The following is a 21,858-nucleotide window of genomic DNA, read 5'->3' on the forward strand; positions in this document are numbered from 1 at the left end:
GGAGAGAGGGAGAATTGTATTTCTTTTGCCTGTTCTTGAAGTCCTGCCAGATGCCCAAAGTCACCAAGAGTACAGAATGCCTTGCCCAGTTCTGCATTTAGGTATGCAAGCAAGCTGTCAGGCATTGAAATGAGGATGGTTTTAGGGAACAGTTCGTCAGGTAGCTTTCTTGCAAGACTCATGTTCCTTCCTATTCTCTAGCTTGTGGAGGAAAATGAAGTCTAGCTTGCTATTTTGGAATTTCATTGGAAATTGCATAATATATAACTTTTAGCATGTAGAAAATGCATTATCACAATATCTTAGCAATATCCTTAAAATTACCATCCTATCATGGAGTTTTGTGTTGTTATCCCCATATTGCAGATGGAAGGCTGAGACTGAGGCTTGTCTAAAATCATCCAGTAAGGAAGAGGGAAGAGTCACACCAGGTACTTTTTGATTCTTTCTCTCTACCCAAGTGGTCACCAACATGATGCTCTCCAGATGTTGCAATTCAACTCCCGATCAGTCCCACCCAATATTACCATTGGCTACCCCTGCACTAGCAGCACCTCCAGGAAGCAACTTAAGTAGGTATAGAACAGGGATTGGCAAATTTTTTTAGCCGCAGGCCGGTCTACTGTGCCTCGGGGGTGGGGTCTGGAAGAAGAGGCGGGGGCAAGTAGTCCTCCTCCGCATTCCCCACCCGCAGCCACTGCACTTACCTTCCCTGGGGCTGCTGCCACCGCCACTGCTGTTTCTTGTGGGTAGGCAGAGCGAGCTCATCCGCTCCGCTCTCTGGCCCACAGGAGCACCAGGGTGGCGATGGCGGAGGGAAGATGAGCGGTGCGAAAGGGCTGGCTCTGGAGAGGGGCTGCTTAAAATGGCGCTCAGCCAACTTAGCCCAGCCCCCTTCCTCCTCTAGGCAAGGCGGGGAGAAGCCAGGAGGAGGCGCCACACATTGTGTGTGTGTGTATGGGGGGATAGAATGGCATAGAAAAAAAAGGCGTAGCCCAAACGAACAGAATCCCCACGCCGATCCACAGACAGTCTGCGGGCTGGATCCTGAAGGCAACTGGGCCTGATCCGGCCCGCGGGCCTTAGTTTGCTGACCCCTGGTATAGAAACTCATAATAGGGAGAAGCCTGGCATAACATATCTGTGATAACGGATTAGAAGCAAGTCTCACTGTGTTAAGTTCAAACATATTCTATTCCTCTCTAAGTACGAATGGTGGGCAAAAAAAACCCAAACCAGTACGTATCTTTGGGCTTGCAGTAGAAGCCCACATCACTGACTGGCTGACCTTCTGTGATGTCATCAAGAAACACCCTCAATCCCTGGAATGAAGCCAACTGTATGCAGCTATGATTGGCTTACCTTTTGTGATGTTACCAAGAAACACACACCCTTAATCCAATAAGAGGCACCAACTGCATGCAGCACTGTTTCACTGACCTTCTGTGATCTTACCAAGAAACAAACAAGACACTCTCAATCCCCAGAACAGAAGTCAATTGTAATCAGCACTGACTGGCAGAACTTCTGTGATGTCATGAAAAACACCTCTTCTCAATCCCTGGTTTTGATTTCCCTTCTCCATTGTTAAATTAATACATTAATGAATGAACAGATAAACACATGAATATTCACGCAGTGCTGTGTGTGAAAGAGAGATAGAGAGAACCAGTAGTCTGCCTGAAGCATGGCAGACGGGTGCTAAGTGGGTGGTTGAGCAGCATTCAAATCACTGGTAGGCATTTGTAATTAATGATGCAAACCTCATCTCATACCAATGGCTGAGGTACCTACGGCAGCAAGCTCTCTTTTTCTAATGCATCACTCTTTGTCCATTTTTAAGAAGTGTCAAACATAAGATTGTAGAATTGGAAGGGACCCTGGGGATCATCTAGTCCAACCCCCTGCAATGATCAGTGTCATCTGAGAACACAGCAAATGAGCTGGGAATTTACAGCATACTCTATCTGCACATTTACATGCAAATACATGGCCCACCCATGAGGCAACGTGAGGCAACTGCCTCAGGTGACAGGATCCATAGGGGCAGCAGATCCAGCCTCCAAAGAAAGCACTGCCTGCTGCTGCTGCTGCTGCTGCTGTAACAAGAGCTGTGGCACGCTCCTTGAAGGCTGGATGTGTCACCACCTCAGCAGCCCCCCACCCGATTCAGCCTCTACAGTGGCCTCTCAGCGAATAGGAGGTGCTGCTGATTTTCTCCCACTGCAGGGAAGAAATGATGGGAGCTGCCCTTGGGGGTTTTCTGGGCTCTGTACTGGCCTGGCATTATTCAGAGTGCCCTGTGATGGCCTTTGATTCCCACTTCAACTGCCAAGTAAGGTTGATCTGACACCCCCCCCTCCCCACGTTCCTGATATAGATCTCCACTCACTCCTTGGGGCGGGGGGCACCATTTTGTGGTTTGTCTCAGGTACCAAAATGTCTTGGGCCAGCCGTGCATACATTTAATTATGAGGTCCTATTTGACTTCTTGCTTTTGGCCAGAGGATGGTGGGATCATAAGTCGTTCTCAGCTGCAGCTTGCAACAGCAATCCGTGTTACTCTTTGCTTCAGAAGTCAGGTGATTCTCAAGGGTCAATTGCTCAATGTTACAAAGGGATACAAGGGATATAAAGAATCCAGACTTTCTTGTTTCCCTAAGGGTGGTGGTGACTTTTCTGCCTCCAATCTGCAGCTGAAGTATCTTGGGTGCCAGGCAGAATCTCACTTTTCTGTCCCTCTTGTACACAGGCAAACGTATATACACAAAATGCATATTTCAAAGAAAATCAGAAAGAAAGTTCATCAGTTGACTTACTGCTATGAGCTGGTAGGAGTTATTCATCATTGCTATGAGCATATTTAGCAAGACCACTAGGGAGATGACGTTGTACGTGCCAAACATGGTGGCCCCAACAAATTCTGTGAATTCATGCCTGGCTTTCACATTAGTGACGTAGAGGTTCAGCAGACCAAACACAGACCAAAAGAGTGACTGTAGAGTTTCAAAGAGCCTGCAAAAGAGGAGTGCGACATTTGTCATTGCTGGTTGGACATTTAAAGCCTTCGTTTATTTAGTTTAAGTACAGAGAAAGGATCGAAGCTGTTGCCTTCGAGAATATTCCAGCTGTCTTAAAACAGGAACGGCAGAATCCATGGCTCCCCAGATGTTGTTGAAAGGCAACTCCGACATTCTCAATTTTGCATATAATTAATCAAACACACCTGACAAATTAATTTAAGCACACCTGACAATCAGAGGTGTATCTCAGCTCCCTTGTGCCCTTGACAAGGAGATGTATTGGTCCCCCCATCCAAACAGTGGAGGAGTGACCAGGGCAGGATTCTGGCCACTTTGTGCCAGAGTAGAGAGGGATGGTTTTTGCACACCCCTGGGTTTGCACCCGTGGCAGGAGCTAATCTCACCAACCCCTAAGTACACCCAATGCACGCAAAGTTCAAGGAGACTGGAGCCACCACATTCCATGTACAGGTAAAGATAAAGGGACCCCTGACCATTAGGTCCAGTCGCGGACGACTCTGGGGTTGCGGCGCTCATCTCGCTTTACTGGCCGAGGGAGCCAGCGTTTGTCCGCAGACAGCTTCCAGGTAATGCGGCCAGCATGACTAAGCCGCTTCTGGCAAAGCAGAGCAGCGCACGGAAACACCGTTTACCTTCCCGCCGGAGCGGTACCTATTTATCTACTTGCACTTCATGCTTTCGAACTGCTGGGTTGGCAGGAACAGGGACCGAGCAACGGGAGCTCACCCCGTTGCGGGAATTCGAACTGCGACCTTCTGATCGGCAAACCCTAGGCTCTGTGGTTCAACCCACAGCACCACCCGTGTCCCTTATATATATCCATATATAAATTCTTAAATATCCTTATATATCCATGTATAAATTCATTTAAAACAAAGTTATCCTCCATCCTTGTCCTTATGTGATAACCATACATTTTACCTTCTTTTCCCAAAGACCCATGGAAGAAAATGCAAATTGCCAGCCTGTCCCTTCTCTATTTCTTCCTTTGTCCATTATTCAGAAGAACTCACAGTGTTTTTATTTAAAAGCAGCTGCAGAATAGGGGTTCCAAAGTGTATCAGAGAAGTGGTGCTGGGGTGGGGAAGTTAGCCCTTTCCCATGCGTTGTTTCCCAACTGATACATTTTTATTTTTATTTTTATTACTTGTTACATTTGCATACCGCCCTATGCCCATAGATCACAACATAAAATTACAATATAAAAACACAAAATACATAATAAAAATATAAGCAAATACAACCCAATAATCCCCTCTTCCACAATACATTTTGAAAGAGCATTGGATCATGTCAATCATCCAAAGGCCTGGTTAAAGAGGAACGTTCTTGTCTGGTGCACAAAGGTGTGTAATGAAGGCACCATCTGAAGCTCCCTGGGGAGAGCATGTTAGAAATAGGGAGCCACTGCAGAAAAGGCCTGTTCTCATGTTGCCACCTTTTGGACCTCTTGTGGAGGAGGCACACAAAGAATATATTCTCCTATTCTCCTTCTTCATGCTGAAATATCCCCCTGTAGCTTCACAGAGAGGGCTGCTTTTGATCAAGAAAGGGGTATGTGGGCTGGGGGAGAGTTACATGCTCCTCCCCCAGTGCCACTACTATAAACATATCAGAGTTTTCCCTTATCTACTTTAAAGGGGGGGGGGGGAGATTCTATCACTGTGCTGCACTATGAACTTGGCAGAAAGTATTTCTCCACTACCTACTGGCCCGTGATTTGAAATAAGTAGGGAAGCACTATTTGTGGTTCCATCACCATCTATGGCTTGTGAGGTGGTTACCCAAGACAGGGCCTTCTCAAGTGGTGGCACCCCAATTGCGATCATGACCACCATCATGTTATTATTTATCAGATTTGTATACCACTGTATACCCATGGATCTCAAGGCAGTTCACAACATAAAACCACAAAATAAAACCACAAAATACATAATAAAAATAAGAAAAAAACAACCAAATAACCCCCCCCAATACATTTAAAAGGGCATTTGATGTCAATCAGCCAAAAGCCTGGTTGAAAAGGAACATTTTTGGCTGGCCCTTAAAGGTGTGTTTATAACAAAGGCACCAGCCAAACCTCCCTGGGGAGAGTATTCCACGAATGGGGAGCCGTTGCAGAAAAGACCTGTTCTCGTGTTGCCACCCTATGGACCTTTCATGGGGGAGGCACATGAAGAAGGGCCTCAGGTGGTTATCTCAGGGCCCAGGTAGGTTCATATGGAGAGTGGTGGTCCTTGAGATGTTGCGGTCCTGAGCAGTTCATCTGAGGCCCTTCATCACATGCCTACTCCCAGGAAAGATCTGAAGCATAACACAAGAATGGGCCTTTTCTGCACTTGTTCCCTGTTTGTGGAATGCTCTCCCCAGGGAGGGTCACCTGGCACCTTCAGTACATATCTTAAGGTGCCAAACAAAAATGATTCTCTTTAACCAGACCTTTGGCTTTGGCTGATTAACATTCTATATCCTTTTAAATGTGTGGGTTTTTTTTGGGGGGGGGAGGGTTATTGGTTTGTTTTTTCTTTTCATTATGTAATTTTTGTTCTCATTTTGTATTTTTATGTTGTGAACTGCCCTGTGATCTTTGGATGAAGGGCGGGTTACAAATTTAATAAAGTAAATAAAATTGTGGAATTCCCTCCCTAGGGAACTGTAATTGTCCACCACACTGATAAACTTCAGACACCAATTAAACACATGCCTATTTCTCCAGACTTCTTGTAAGTATCTCGTAGGATCCAGGAGATGGTATGGTGGATTTCTATGCTAATTTGGATTTATTGCTTTCGATAGGCAGTTTTTAGACATTTTGAGCTGTTGATTGGTGATCTTTTCATTTTAGCATTGGTGTGCACTAAACTGTCCTGTAGGGTACAAATATAAACAATAATAGCAATAATCTGTTTTCATCTGGATATTTGGAATTTTTGTTTTAAAAATGAAGTTTTTCCTTGTTTCCATTGATGCTTTTTGATGTTTTATTATAGTGTTGCTGTGCACTGCACCACCCTGGGCTGCTATGGAAGGAAGGGCAGTAAAGAAATAACAACAGCAACAACAATAATGTGCAGTTTGGCCCTTAACTTAACACTTGGAAAATGTGAACACAATGAAATGGGAGAATTTGGCCAAAATTTGACCAAACACAAGTACATTTTGAGGAGTTCACAGCAGATCTATTTAGCTAGCACAGGAACTACAAGACTAAACTTCCAGTAGGGAAAAAAAATCAAACTGCAGCTGCCTTCTAAAGATACCCAGAGCAAAGTGACTGTCAGATCTCATTTCAATAGCACAGTTAGCTTCTACTTTTTACTGGCTTTGGAACAAAACCCATTCCAGTTATCCGTCACACTTCACACACAAAAATGGTGTGAAGGGAAAGGCAGGCCCTTCCTATTACCAGGGATGGCACTACCAAAAAAGGGAAGGTGGAGGAAAAGAAGAGAGAGGTTAAAGTAGGTTTGAAGGAGGACACCCTGCTGTGCGTAGGAAAACTAGGATGGAAATAATGTTCTGGAAAAGGAAGAGTAATTTTTTTTCAGAGGGGATGCTTGTCCATTCTTTCCTGCTACTGCCACCAACCTATGACAGCAATCAATGACTGGAAGTACATCAGCAAGGACACATTTTAATCCTACCATATCTTTACCCTTGTCCCTGTGTTGTCAGAATGTGCAGTTCCTCACTCTCTTGCTGCCAATGGATGCAGAGAGGATGCATAGCGCTCTGATGGGTTAAGTGCTGTTCTTTGCATTGACGATGGCCACAGGGTAATCAGAAGGTAGTTTTCAGCCAATGGAAGCAGGGACACACACAGCACTTTAGTGAGTTAAGAGCTGTTCTTTAAGTTGCAGGTATCCAAGGGGAGATTACATTTGAAGTAGTCCCCTACTTCCCCTGCCAGTGGAAGGAAGGAGGCATGCAGGACCATCCTGTTCTTTATGCAGTGGATGGCCAAGAAGAGGCTAGATGTTATAATTTTCAGCAGTCCCCTACTTCCTCTCTGCCAATGGATGTAGCACTATTATGGGTTAAACCAGCCTTCACTGGCCTAGTGCCTGCCAGATGATTTGGACTACAGTTCCCACCCGGGCTAATGGGAGTTTTGTTTTGTTTTCTTTCTTTCTTTCTTGTTTTGTTTCTGCTTTTTATTGTATGTTGAAAACTTTTAATTAAACTATAAACGAATAAATAAATAAATAAATAACTGGAGGGCATCAGGTTGGCAAAAACTGGCTTAAGCTTTGCCCTTCATTGTGGATGGCCAAGGGAAGATTAGATGTGACATTATAGCTTTCTGACGTCCCTGTGTGTTTAATGTTCTGACCCACAGCTCTATTGCAAATATATTTTGCAGATGGGCTATCAAAGCAAGGGTGAATTTGCCAAGAACAGGAAAGCCAGATCATAAAGCTAGATTTATTAATGGTTTGACCTCCTGCTTGTCACGACAGAATACTGTATTACTGTTCCAGGAGGTGGATTGCTCCAGAAAAAAAAAGGGGAAAGAAAAAAAGGATTAAGACTATCCTTCGGGAAGCAATAACAAAGAGTACGACGGTGTCCTATTTTAAACAAGTTGTGCAAACAGGAACAAGAGCCCTTGCCTGGGTCTCTTAAAGAACTGGAGCTTATTAGCTGCTACTCTTCAGATCCAAGAGGAGTTAACGGAAGCTGCTCAGCTGCATTCTCCCATTAAGGGTGACTTAAATGTAGCAAACTCAAAGTGGCATTGGGGGCCGATTGCAAACCCATTGCAACGCCGCTCCTTCACACCGGCCCACAGATATAATTTCTTATTTCGCAGGCTGCCCGTTCTTAGCAAGTTATTCATGCTGAGCATCTGTTCGAAGAGCCAAATGTCACTTGGCACCAGGGGTGTTAATAATGACTGTTTCAGCTTTTAAGAGAAGGTAGAGTGAGCTTCTGAAGCGAGGCTCCAACAAAAATGCAATTGCCACGCGCTCTCCTCGCCTGTAAAGAGACTGCCACTCTAATGGTCTCCCCCTGCTGCTTCTTTGTTTCCGACAAATCTCCCCCCTCCCCAGAGTCTGAGCCCCCTCACATTGCCTTATGCGGCAGTTTTCCTGTGTTTGCGAAGTTGGCTTGTGAGTGTTCAAAGGCTGTCGTCAAGTCATTGAGTGTTGTTGCTGTCAAGCGGTTCACCGTACATTTTCTTAAGCTCTTTATTGTGTGTTGACGCCCTTCTTGGAGATACGAAAATGGCTTTTTATAGTTATAATGAAATGTCAGGATTCAAGCCGTGTGGCTCTATGGCAGCACAGTACAAGAGTTCATGGTACATGTAAGAGCTAGCATCTTCTCTAAAAACATAGGTCTCCAGGAAGATCGCTGGAGTACAGAAAACTCAAATGCCGATGGAGTGCCTTCAGCACAAGACCAATATAGGCTTTTGAGACAGAGATACTGTAATCCATCAACTGAATGCATAAACTCTAAGCTGCATATCCCTGGTTAAAATCTGTGCTCAGCCATTGACTCAATGGGCGGCCTTAAGCAAGCCACTATCTATCCTGCTGCCCCCAGCTCCTGTCTGTAATGTGAAGATAATGCTTCTAGTCTGGTGTTATAAGGTTGGCTGTCTTGATTAGACTGAATGGGCCTGTTGCCATTTTGCCTGACAAACATGATGGGTGACAAGGGACTTATCAAGAGAGATGGATGTTCCCTGATGGCTCTAGCCTTTGGAAGATGATGCTGTCTGTAAGGAGGGACAGAGAGCAACCAAGGGGGAAGATTGCTTGAATTTATGCAGAGAAAGAAAGCTGAGAGTTTTCAGCTGGTGTTGGCTAAAACTGAACCCAGTTTTGCTCAGCTGCAGCTCTTTGGGAATCTGATGTTGGATTGGTGGTTGTGTTGCTTGTTTTTGGGAACCCACTTGCTTGCAACGGGTTCTGCTTTTATGTTTGCAAGTAAGTAGAGATTATGAAGGCAACTCTCATCCAAAGGAAACAAAACTCTGAGGCTCTACCTCTGAATTTTTAAACTTGAACATGGAAGTGTGGAGTGCATAACACTACCATAAAGGTAATGGTAAAGGGACCCCTAACCATTAGGTCCAGTCGTGACCGACTCTGGGGTTGGGGCGCTCATCTCACTTTACTGGCCGAGGAAGCCGGCGTACAGCTTCCGGGTCATGTGGCCAGCATGACTAATCTGCTTCTGGTGAACCAGAGCAGCACACAGAAACGCTGTTTACCTTCCCGCCAGAGCGGTACCTATTTATCTACTTGCACTTTTTGACACACTTTCGAACTGCTAGGTTGGCAGGAGCAGGGACCGAGCAATGGGAGCTCACCCCGTCGCAGGGATTCGAACCACCGACCTTCTGATCGGCAAGTCCTAGGCTCTGTGGTTCAACCCACAGTGCCACCCATGTCCCAACGCTACCATACTGTGTTGTTATAAGGATAACCCAAAATGCATGTCCACTTAGGAGGACAAGAACTAGATGAATGCTGCTGTGAGCGATGGTGATTAAGATAATGATGATGCATCTGTGTGGTTCTAAAATTTCAGAGCTACGTAATCCGCTTATGGCATGACAATGATGTATAAATGGCTCTACAGGGGGGAAAGTGGGGATCAGTATCCCTGTGAATATGACCACTTGCCGCCTTTTGCCTTCCTGGCTGGTAGCACTGATGTGCGGTCACTACTGCAGGTGCAACTACTGAATGATGGAGCAAGATTTCTGCAATTTACCTTTAAAAGTTTGCACAGATGAAGCTCTTACAGCAAGCGCTTCTTAGGACAGAGATTGGTTGCATTATGGAGTTCCCAACTGGAAACTCTGTACTGCAACCAATCCCAACATGGCTTGCTGTCAGCATCTTACATGCCAAAGAACACACTTTAAGGATCCCAACTGTTCCTTTTCAGTCATGTCTGTACAGATAAGATGTTGGCAGTGGGGCGAGTGCCACTGTTTGGAGGAAATGACCCCTATTGATCCTAATTTCACCCACTGACCAGAGGTTCCCCACTACTTTCTTAAAGGAAGGAACAGGGAGATGAAAGAAGGTAAAACCTGGATAAGTAATGTGAATGGGGCAATTAGAAAATACAGATGGCATGCTTGGAATTGTGCGTGTGTGCAAATGGCAGCAGAAGCCACTATTAACAAGTTTCACAAGCATTGTGGCCTTTTCCCAGTTCTTCAGCCTTTGACGCCTTCTACAAAATATTTCTGAAGAACGTTATGCTCTGGAATTGATCTATGGTTCTGAAAAGTATATGGCTACATTCCCTGACCATTCCTTGGGCCCCAGAACTCTATATAAATCTAATCTAATCTAATCTAAAATATTATAATATAATATAATATAATATAATATAATATAATATAATATAATATAATACTCCAGAACTCAAATGTTGGCAATCCTATTGAGGGTTGTGAGATGGTGAAAATATTAAAATTTCAAATTTGGGGTTTCATAGCTTTTACTCTGGGGGATCAAGCGGCCCGGTCAAGAAAGGGTTATTTAATGAACAGAAACAACAATAATAAATCACACATTTTTGGATTTTCAAGTGTGGGGCCTCATGGACAGGGAATTGAGAGATGCTTCTACAGGTCATGAGATGCAAGCCTGGGTTCTTTAACTCTGGCTTTACTCCCTGCCACCACCTGGAAAACTCTTGGGAAGTAGATGCTTCCAGTAGGGCTGTACAACAGATTAGGATGAGGTCCTAGCCACACTGGGGTAATTTGGAGGGATCCAGGCACCAATTGAGTTGGGTTGAGACAGTCCTATATCACTACAGGCTGTGTTGGGTGGCCCAGAGAAATCTGGGGTTTTCAGGGAGGCCAGGGTTTTAGGCAGAGATGGGAAGGAGAAACCATGAAATGGAAGGGCCTACCAAGTTGGGTTAAGACAGGGGTGGGGGCAACCCAACCTTCCCTTTCTGTCAGTCCCCTCCTTCTTCCTGCCCCCTGAAGCAGCACCACACAAGACTGAATCCTCACATTTCAATTTGTGCAGTGCCAGTTGCTGTTCCTTCACAAATGCCTTCCCTGCATGCAGTGAAGCTGCTCATGATGAAGCAGCATCCTGCAGGATAGACTCTTCCTGCTTATCACCTGGTCATTGGGAAGATTCAATCCTGCGTGTTGCTGGTTGCTTCATCCTTACCAGTGGCTTCCCCACATGCGGAGAAGCCACTCGTTAAGGAGCAGCACCCCACAGAACCCACACAGCCAGGGGAATAAGGTGACATAGTGTCTCCTCCTTTACCCACCTCCTCCCAACCATATGGGGTTTAGAAAGACCTTAGTAAGCCCCTTGACCTTAATTGCTTTGGGGGTAGAATGGGTGGCCTGATTGGGGGCCCTCAGATCAGAGCTGTGGGGCAGATCTGAGGGGCTGTGCACAGCTCTAGCTTCCAACCTTATCCTTGCTGCTGTACTACAACCCTGTCTTCTCAGTCCGACAGGTGGCCTGGGCAGCCCTCTGTAACTACTACTGTTCCCCACTTGGAGAAACTGGTCTCTGAGGAAAGGAATCCTCCTTGGAATCAGACCACTATCCTCTCTTAAGACACCATCAACTGCATTTGGACCTTGGCTCTTTTTCTACCTGCACTGATCTCCTGAGGCTGCATGCCTCTGGCTGCACCAGGTCATGATAGGTTAGAAAAGCAGGAAAGGGGAAATGGGCTCCTGGACCAAGAGCAAAGAGCCCTCAATGTGATATGCCATTGTCCCCGGAGCCTGTTTACTCATCTGCTCCTGCATACCTGAGTTGACCCAAAAGAGTGTGGCCCAGGCTGATGCAAATACTGATCAACCCAAGAACAGCTTTTGCCACAGCAGTGGCAAAGAACATCCCAGGAGAACAAAGCTGCAGGTACCCAGGGCTAAACAGGAAATGCATATAGTTCAGGAACTTGGGGCCACCGCATGAAGCTGAATGTTGGAAGAATCAGCATAGGTGCAGAGAAAGTCCTTCTCTGCACACTGCATAAACTATGGAATTGACTACTGCAGGATATAGTGATGGCCAACCACTTGGATAGTTTTAAAAGAGGATTAAATACAAAGAGCATCAATGGCTTCTATCAATGAGGGTGATTTGTTCTATCTTCACTGTCAGAGGCAGTATGCATCTGAATTCCAGTTGCTGGTCAGGGCAGGTGGGAGAGTGTGCCCTCAGTGGGAAAAGTCTGCTGGATTCAATGGGCCCCCTTTGGCCTGATCCAGCAATGAGGTTCTCCTGATGTTCAATGGCAGAGCACCTGCTTTGTATGTAGAAAGTCCCAGGTTCAATATCCGGCATCACCAGGTGGGGCTGGGAACTCAGGATAGCCACTGCTAGTCAGTGCAGACAGTCTTAAGCTAGATGGTGGCAGCCAGGTTCGGTCTTATGTTTTTAGTGTTTGATGTTGTTTTTGTGTTTTTACTATTTTTTGTTGGGAGCCGCCCAGAGTGGCTGGGGCAACCCAGTCATGTGGGTGACATGTAAATAAATAAATAAATAAATAAATAAATAAATAATAATAATAATAATAACTGTTATAATAATAAATAATACTACTGTTATTGTTATTATGCTATTCTCATATAAATTGGGGGCAGGTGCTGTCTGATTTTTACATGAACGGATGTGAATCCTTCCTCCTCCCTTTCCACTTTGGGTTTCGTTGGTCAGGGGAAGTGTGCCAGTTTAGCTGGATCCTGCAGGGTTCAGGTTCTTATGTTCTTATCAGAACATTACAAAATACAGCTTTTAAGACAGGAACAGCACACCAGGATCCCTTGTAAGAAAACAGCTTATAATGTCAAACACAGTGACTCTGATTTTTAAAGGGCAACTTCCTTTGAGCAATTTTGTATTCTTTGCATGACTCAGTAACAGGAATGTTATGGAGATTTAACTGACAATGGATATACCATTTTAAGGATTTGGTCCTGATGAAGAGCAGCGCTGGAAACACTTAGGACAGCATTTACTCCCTGAATAAGCCCTTGGAGAGTCCCTGCAGCTTTGTTCTTTTGTGATATGCAAATACTAACAACGGGAATTATAGCGCCAGGGTGTAAAGTCCTGTCACCCTGACGGCTGCCTTGCCAAGTCCCTCGCAAAGCTCAAGTTCAGCTTTGTCCTTCTGCAGACTGTCTGTCTGAGATAACTCAGGCCAGGCTTACATAACCCCTGACAAATGGACTGACACTCATCTATGAATAGATAAAGGAATTTTTGCAACACCAGCAGGAGCAGTGGCCAGCATGCCAAGGCCACCGCAGGGAGAAACAGCAGCATTCAGGGAGCAGAAAGAAGAAGGAAAACAAACCAACAGAAGAGAGGCAAGGAGTCTTACGTGGAGAAGGCATTGTTCTGCTTCTCGCATCGGATCCCCTTGCAATTGTTGGGTTCTTCCGAGGCACTGGTCTCGTAATAGAAATAAAGCTGGTTCAGTCCATTGGCGAAAGCCAGCAGCACCAGGCAGTAAATAAATAGGAACTTGAGAATATCTAGCAGCATACGTCCCAGAGAGATCTGCAGGGGTCCCAGGTGAGAGTTTGCTGTAAACAGGGAGATGAGACGCAAGGAGCTTAAAATGTTTGATATTGCAAAGAGGGCTTCTGCAATGAGGGTGGGGTGCCACATTTCCCACTCCTGCCTTGGACGGGAACCATTGTACTGCAAGAAATAATAGGGAAGGGGGGGAAAGGAATACAGGTGAATTGTTGCAGTCAACACTTCAAATGACATCATTTCACTTTTCAGAACATTATCCACACACGTACACATGCATTCTAATTTCACTGAGTAGAAGGTGCTACTCTTGCAGGGGAGCAGTGGTACCTGATGCTCTTTGGGACTTGTCTGGTGAAAGGCATAGAGGTCAACAACAATAGGTGGATCCAGAGCCATAGACAGCCAGAAGAAATTAATTCTAGTTTTGTCCCCATCCTGCTCCTCTCTGTTGAGTTCCACAAAGGATAGCATTGAGACTATGGAGGAAGAGAAAGCTGACAGCCAGTGCCACCCTCTGGATGTGTTGCAAGGAGGAAGCTGGGCAGCTGGGGGTTGGCTGAGGGTAGATCAAGCTTGGTAAGGCAGTGCCCAATTTTCCTAACAACCAGCCTTCACTGCAGGAGAGTCTACCCCCCTATTTCATTAGGGAGAATGAGGCAAGGGATTGAAAGTAAAACTGCCAGTATCATAACACTATTGTACAAATCTACAGTGAGGCCACACTTGGAACAATAAAGGCTCCCCCCATACTTCCTTTTGTGCCTAGAAAGCGTGGGGCAAAAGCTAAATGTGGATGAGCCCTATATCTACAGTTCTGGAGTAGAGAAAGTGGGGAGAGAGAAAAAAATTCTCCTTCTCTCATAATATGAACTTGTGGACATCCAATGATACTGATGTTGGGAGAGTCAGGATGAACAAAAGTAAGTACTCCATCCCATACTGCAGTTATTCAGTTGTTGTATGGCTTTGAAAGAGTATTAGACAAATCTGTGGAGGAGAAGGCTCTTGGGACTCTCTCAAACCATGCCCTTCCCTTAGCCAAACTCTTTCACCTTCCTTGAGTGCTTTTGCCAGGCTTTGTCTTTGAACTATGGTGCCTTTTGGTTGCATGGATGGAGGAGGCGCATGCATGTAGAATTCTCTTGTTTTTTTGTGGCTGGAATGTACAAAAGGTAATGATCTCATCTACTGCTTTGCCCACTGTTTGACTCTCCCTCTGCATGCAGCCCCCCCAATAAGGTTGCCCGGAACAGATTGTGGCCCTAGAAGATAGAATTTATTCCAGGAAAAAGACAAAGTAGAATACTTTCCAGTTGGATGTACTGATCTGTTTACAGTAGCCCCACATGACTCCCATCAGCTATATGCATGGGCAAAGGCTATGGGATGTGAAGCACAAGGTGCATCGGAGGAGCCCCTGCAGTTTCACAAAAGATTATGGGGAACCAATAGCATACAGCCAAAGAGTTCTGGCTGAACATGTTCTACAGCAGCAAAAGGACAGCTCTCAGGTGATGCAGCACCAGCCTTCTTGGGCTCACCTCTTTGGATTCATCCTAGGCAGAAGATACTGTTAAGGGTTTGTGGGTGCCTGGATTTAGCAAGTGCTAGAATTTAATCTTTGACCAAACTGTGGGAGGCAGTGGAAGACAGGAGTGCCTGGCATGCTCTGGTCCATGGGGTCATGAAGAGTCGGACACGACTAAACGACTAAACAACAATAAGAATTTAATCACTGCTTGGAGAGCTGAACTGGAAATCAGACCCTTAATAGCTGGAGGCTCAGCTTCCTGTGTCCAGGCCAGCCTGATAATGTCTGAGTCCTTAAGCAAAAAAAGGGCAGAGAGATGGGCAATTAGCAAAGCAGAGATCCTGTGGCATCTGGAAAATGGTTGAAGACCAGAGCTAGGAGTTGAGTAGAACTCCCTGAGCAGAAGAAAAAGGCTAGGAGGAGAGTTTCAAGATTGCAGTTTGCCCTGCTGTGCTCTACAGGAAAAGATTTTCAGTTGGTAAGCAGCGGAGAAGCAATCTAGGTAGCTGCCTAGTGCACAGTTAGGAGTTATATGAGCAGGAAAGCCAGGGCAGCAGGCAGGATGTCTGATGTCTGTTTGAACTCAGGACGACACCTACGGGAGAAGCTGAAAGCTTCCAATTCATTATAGACCCAGGCTTATATATATGTAAATAAATGTCCTTGGGGAGCCTTCATTCTTCCATTATGTGGACATGATCAAGCCAGAATAGATGTTGCTGAGACAGGAATACAGTGGTGCCTCGCAAGACGAAAAGAATCCGTTCCGCGAGTCTCTTTGTCTAGCGGTTTTTTCGTCTTGTGAAGCAAGCCCATTGACGGCTTAGTGGATTAGCGCTATTAGCGGTTTAGCGGCTTTTAGCGGCTTTTAGCGGCTTATCGGCTTATCGGATAAGCGGCTTAGCGGCTTAGAAAAAGGGGGGGAAAGGGGGGGAACCCGCAGGAACTTGCAAGACATTTTCGACTTGCGAAGCAAGCCCATAGGAAATTCGTTTTGCGAAGCACCTCCAAAACAGAAAACCCTTTCGTCTAGCAAGTTTTCCGTCTTGCGAGGCATTCGTCTTGTGGGGCACCACTGTACGGACATTCTGGGAATGTGGGCTTGGGAGAGCACATCTTTGTTTGAGACTCTGTGTTGCCATGTGATGCCCAAAATGTTCCTGATGCAGCACATGTGGAAAGTAACGAGGTGTTCCTGGCAGGTGTTAGTTGCCCACATCTCACTACCATAAAGGCCTGTGAGTGAGGTGCACCTGAAGCCAAAATGGGGGGAGAAGCAGCAACAGTCCTGGAAGAAATAAAGCTGATGATAGAACAGCAGAGCTGGCAGCTTGAGCAAATGATCCAGTGGCAAGGGCAGGTGTCCAACAAAATGGAGCAGTTTAATAGTACAGACCAGCTGCTGGCAAAGTCGTGTAAAAGCCTCCATGGCTAAGAAAGTGTGTCTCCATGTGAGGTGACAGCCTTGTCTGGGGAGATGCAGTCAGTAGGTGAAGGGGGAAAGATGATGCCTTGGGGACGAGGAAGTGCTGCTAATTTTCCATGGGAAAAGGGAGTGCAGGAGGAAAGTGTTACGGAGAAGAGCTGTCTGGCTGGAAATCAAGAGCTGCTTCTGAATGATTTCTCTGCTCCCTGGGAGCCTGTTGTGGAAGAAGATGAATTGGATGTGCATGTGGATACCCAAAAAGTCCAGCTGGTTCTTGAGGAAGAAGAGGTGCTGCAGGGGTAATTGTGCCTGATGAAATGGCTGTGTTTCCTTCAGTGGAGAACACCAAGGAGCAGTAGAGGGTGGTATGCATGCACCACCAGTGGTAGGTAGCTCCTGCTGATTTGGCTTCTGCTGAATTTTTGAGATAAAATCCCCCAGTGATTTTGCCCATTGGGTGACACACCATTGGGTATGTCAAGATGGTATTGTGGTATAGGGACCTGTCCCTGTACTGGCTACAGCAGCCAAGGTCACCCAGGATCCCATGATTTTGAGGGTTAAGAGCAGCCAAGAGGGCTACTTGTCTTTGTTTGTCCCCACAAAGTGCTCCAGAAAAGCTGGGGAGTAAACAGAGAGTGGAATTTTGGCCACCAACTTGGGGGGCCTGGGCCAATGGGTTCTTGAGAAGGTTCCCTTAGACAATGACTTGGAGCAGGACTTTGATCTGCAGGTTGGGTTGGGGGGTGAAGTAGACTGGGCCAAAGGGGAGTGGGGAGGAGGATGAAGCTGGATTCCCAGTGACTACAATTCCCATCAGCCCCAACCAAAATGGCTGTGCTGGCTAAGGCAAATGGGAGTTCAAAGCATCTAGAGGGCACCAAATTAGCAAAATGTGCTCTATAATGTAAGACACATCCATTACCTAGTTATTGGGCTTTGCCCAAGCCTCAGACCAAGGGGCTGAGTTGAGTCCCAGAGCATTTGGGAAAAGCTACTAGTGGTATCTAAGAAGGGCTTTGTGGTGGAATACTTTGAGCCTGGTGGCAGGACCGAGGAAAGAGGTGCTCAGTGGGTTTTGATGAGTCTGGGCCTAAAGCCTACTAGATAGCATCATCAGAAGTGTACAGAGTGAGGGGAAGTGAGGAATATCTTTGCCCCTTGCTTTTTTTGGCAACTGGTCTGAAGCCAAGCAAGTAAATCAACAACAACAAAAAAACAAATTAGCCAAGCAAAATGCCAAACCAAACCAATGGTGTTTGCTTTATGTGGTGTGGCAAACATGAAACCCCATGGCACACTCTGCCTCATGTTCTAGACAATATGTTTCTATAGTATCCTCCAGGTGTTGTGCACTACAACTTCCATCAGCCCCAGCCATGTCAGGATGATAGGAGATGTAGTCCAACAGCACCTGGAGGGCAGCATGTTTGGTCTGCCCCTGCTGTATGACATCCAAGTGATTTTGAAATTGCAGGTCTTCTTCATCACTGTGTCATTTTGTGAGACAGCTTCAGGTTGAACCTAGTGGTAATGGTGCATGCAAGAGGAAAATAATGTGGCTTGCTTGCTGGTGTTACACTGAGGACTTATTTTGCTGCATGGCTCCATGCAATAAAAGCCAACAGTAAATACTTGTTGCTTGCCTCTTAAATTGGAGTTGTGTCTGTACGTTTGCAGGCTACATAAATAGAATTTTCATGCTTTTGGAAAAAATGTCATAAATTAAACTGGTTTATAGAAACCAAGGATTGTGTAAAGCTTTCTTTTCTTTTTTTAAAAAAGGATATTTTTCCCCGAAGTGCAGAGGTACTGAAGTCCTGCACAAATGCCTTTCTGCATGGCTTCTGATTGCTTCTGACATTTCAAACTGTTCTAGACATCCGCGAGCGTCACGGAGAGACTCAGTCAACTTGATTTGTGGAAAGCCCTTACAATGCTCATGTTTAACTCTTCACTAGACCTTCAACTGGAAGCTATGAGTGTAGAGTTTGCCTGGAAAACAGCTGCCCAAGGGAAGCAGTGGGTGCCAGATATGGCTTAGCTTCTTTGACAAACTCCCACAATGCATGAGGCTCTTAGCCAACATTTGTGCTGAAGCCCCTGAGAAGAATAACTTGACAAAGTAATTTAATTGGCCAGATCTATATCATTCAGCATCTTCAAGGGCAAATTCGAACTGGGTCATTAAAAAAAATCAAAAATCAATGATGCATCCTTCTCTTGTCCTATATAGCAATTCTGGCCATCTTGTGCCAAATCATTAAAGGCAGCTTTCCAAATACTAGTGAATGTCAAAGTGGCTTGCACACGGTGTGCTCTCAACTGGAAGCCCTTCCTGCTAGGCTGCCCATCTCTGCCACATGAGGTACTGGTTGTGCAGATTTAAGGGAGCATGCCTGGTTTGGCCACACTGGGCATGGAGCCTTGGGGTAGCTGCAGGGAGTGGCACAACTATGAGGTAGAATGGAAGGCAAAATGTAGGGGGCTCCAAGTTTTGGCATTGCAGAGGGTGCCGCTGAAATTTGAGACCGTAAGGTCCACCACTGTTGCTCACTGTTGAAACGGTGATATTTTGCATGTGTCCAGTGATGCAACATGCCTCATGAGAAAGTGGTTTGATGACCTTTGGGTATTGTTGAACTCCAACTCCCATTAGTCCCAGCCAGCATGGTGAATGGCTAGGGATGTTGAGTGTCCTGCTTTGCAAATGGCTGTCAAGAGGGCAGTCCTTAATTGCAAGGAGTCCTCTATTTTGGGACACAATGGCTATAGTTTACCTCCAGGTGGTGTGCCTCTGAAGAGCTCATTTGTTCTCCAAGAATTCTCAAAGATTACAGACAAAGGCTGTGAGATTACATTCACAGGCTCCTTTAGTACCCTTGGGTGCAGCTCACAAGGCCTTGCAGATTTGAAGTAGCTAGGTGTTCCCTTACCACCTCTCTTCCTATCTAGGCCTGCAGCTCCCTCCTTGCATAGTTTATTCTGTTATCACCGGGTTGGGCACTGCTTTCCTTTGGTGAAGAAAGAGGCAAAGCAGGTGTTGAGCAGTTCACCCTTCTCTCTGTCGCCCAATAGCATTTTCCCATCTTCTTCACACATTTATTTACTTATTTACTTAGGACACCAGTGAAAGAGTCCCCAGAGAGGTTTTGAAGACTCGGCAAAAGAAAGGAACAGGCCAAAATTAAGCCAATAGAAAACCCTGACATATTTCAAGCTTTGTTCTCTTCCTCAGAGGGCACGTCCTTATCTGGATGCTGCAAGTTTTGTACTGTCTGAAAACCCTGAAGCAAGGATTGATGTGTGAAGAGCAGAGCTCTGGTACCTAAGAGCTTGGTTCTGCTGTCAGCAGGGCCAGCCCACCCATGAGGCAAGGTGAGGAAACTGCCTCAGTTGGCAGGAACCACCAGGGCAGCAGATCTAAATGTAGATCTTTCTTTCTCTCCTGCCCCTTGTTTCTGATGTAGATCTTCCCTTACCCCTTCTTCCCTGGCAGAGAGGGGGGGGGTGCCATTTTGAGGTCTGCTTCAGGTTCCAAAATGTCTTGGGCCATCCCTGGCTGTCACTCTGCATATGCACTTGAAGTATATGATTCCTTTGACTTTGCTCAGCAGGAAACTGTGCAGCAAGTGCATCCTCACTGCAAGTGCATGGAGGAGGAAAATTTGGCATTGGAAAGAGATTTTGTGATCAAGAGGTGTGAGAACTCTGAGAATATTCTAATGTCTAATCATGCACCTGGTTATTTGCCAACTGCCAATTCAAGCATCAGCTACAATTTGGTCTTCATCGGCCATGGCAAGAACATAAGCCTTCTTCTGAGTAGCACTGGCCCACTGGAATTTCCTTTGGTGAAATCTGCTTCCCATGCAGGGCAGATCTGTCACTAAGGTCCAAATATGGCACGGACTTGAGACAATTTGGCCTCTGTTGGCTCTTGCCGCTCACATTCACATATACACCCAGGACTGCCCAATCAATCTGCAGTGAGAAACGTGCATTATCACACCAGCCATGACTCAGAAAATGCAACTACTGTTTTACAGCATCACTTCTGTACAGGCTTGTCCACAATCAGATCAGGAAGCTGCTTTATACTGAGTTAGACCAATGGCCCATCTAGCTCAGTATTGCCTACAATGACCAGCAGAGGATCTCCAGGATTTCAGGCAGCCCTACCTGGAGATGCCAGGGATTGAATGTGAGATCTTCTTGAGTGCAAAGCAGATGCTCTGCCACTGAGCTACAGCCCTGCAAAAAAGCTATGAGGCTGCTTTATACTGAGATAGGTCATTGGTCCATCTAGCTCAGTTTTGTCTACTGACTGGCAGTAGCTCTCCAGATTTTTTGGGGAATGGAACATTCTATATGGAGATCTGGGACCTTTTGCATTTAAGGCAAATGTTCTGTGACTGAGCCATGGTCTTTCCATCCTCCAGCCCTCACACAATCCAAACGCAGGTCATTTGCATTCAAGTGTACATGCACCCTTCCATCCCTGCCCTGCCCCATTTGATCTCAGCATTTTAGTCTCCTGTAAGACTGCATTTGGCGCTCCAAGTCAAAAAACCAGTTTAGATGCTGACTGCCATTTTCATCCTGCAAATAAACCAATCTTTTCCTAAGTTTAAGTCCAAAATTAGGATGTGCATATGATTTCTGCATAACACCTCATATATAATTAAAACAAATAATGGCACAGTGCAATTGGCCCCCATGTCTTAGAATAATAGAATTGTAGAGCTGGAAAATGGGTCATCTCGTCCAACGCCCTGCAAAGCAACAGGTTCCACATAAAAAGATGCCAAATGTCACACCTTCAGGGTAGCACATGTAACTCATGAATTCAAGTAACCCGTGAGCATGAATTCAAGTAACCCGTGACATGTACAGTAGCAGTCAGTATGGAAGCGTGGCTGTGCTTACTTGATTTCCATCACTGGTGTCACTGCACCTGACCAGGAGGGATAAGTGGTGGGATGGTTGGTATGGTGTAATGTGCAGGTGGAGTCAACCCTGCAGGTGTATTTGTACTGTTTCACCCTCCCAGCCAATATGCCCCTTCCCCTCTCCCTCCTGGTAATGTGCAGAGATGTCAGTGATAGGAGGTCAGGTGAGCACTGCCTTGACTTCTTAAGAGAGGATGGTGCTCAAATTCCACAATTATCTAATAAATGTTGACTTGCATGGTTTCAGATCTCCCCTCTTTCTTTTGTTGCCTTTGATCTCTTGGTGCTGCAATCCTCTGATGTTTCATTGTTAAATTCTAAAACTGTTAAAATGCAGTTGTACCACTGCCCACCTTGCACCATCCATCATCAATACATGTAGATAGTGACACAG

At 45.8% G+C, this 21,858-nt stretch overlaps 1 protein-coding gene and 1 long non-coding RNA gene across 6 annotated transcripts in view; one reads left to right on the forward strand and one right to left on the reverse strand.

Annotated features, from left to right (window-relative positions):
- Positions 1 to 9,063, forward strand: part of LOC309333621 — a 43,415-nt gene extending 34,352 nt beyond the window's left edge. Inside the window, exons 3-4 of the long non-coding RNA XR_014152604.1 lie at positions 367 to 431; positions 6,035 to 9,063. This is a non-coding gene — a long non-coding RNA (uncharacterized lncRNA). The remainder of the gene's footprint in view (positions 1 to 366; positions 432 to 6,034) is intronic.
- The window catches only part of TRPC5 (transient receptor potential cation channel subfamily C member 5), a 172,693-nt gene that overhangs the window by 27,944 nt on the left and 122,891 nt on the right, over positions 1 to 21,858 (reverse strand). For all 5 annotated transcript variants that reach the window (XM_081846960.1, XM_081846957.1, XM_081846959.1 and 2 more), the window contains 2 exons: positions 13,395 to 13,717; positions 2,820 to 3,015 (listed from right to left, as the gene is read on the reverse strand). In XM_081846960.1, the coding sequence (XP_081703086.1) occupies positions 2,820 to 3,015; positions 13,395 to 13,717 (519 nt within the window). The remainder of the gene's footprint in view (positions 1 to 2,819; positions 3,016 to 13,394; positions 13,718 to 21,858) is intronic.

Source organism: Podarcis erhardii (genome assembly GCF_964252035.2).
Source record: "Podarcis erhardii genome assembly, chromosome: Z".
In the NCBI taxonomy this organism is placed as follows: domain Eukaryota; kingdom Metazoa; phylum Chordata; class Lepidosauria; order Squamata; family Lacertidae; genus Podarcis; species Podarcis erhardii.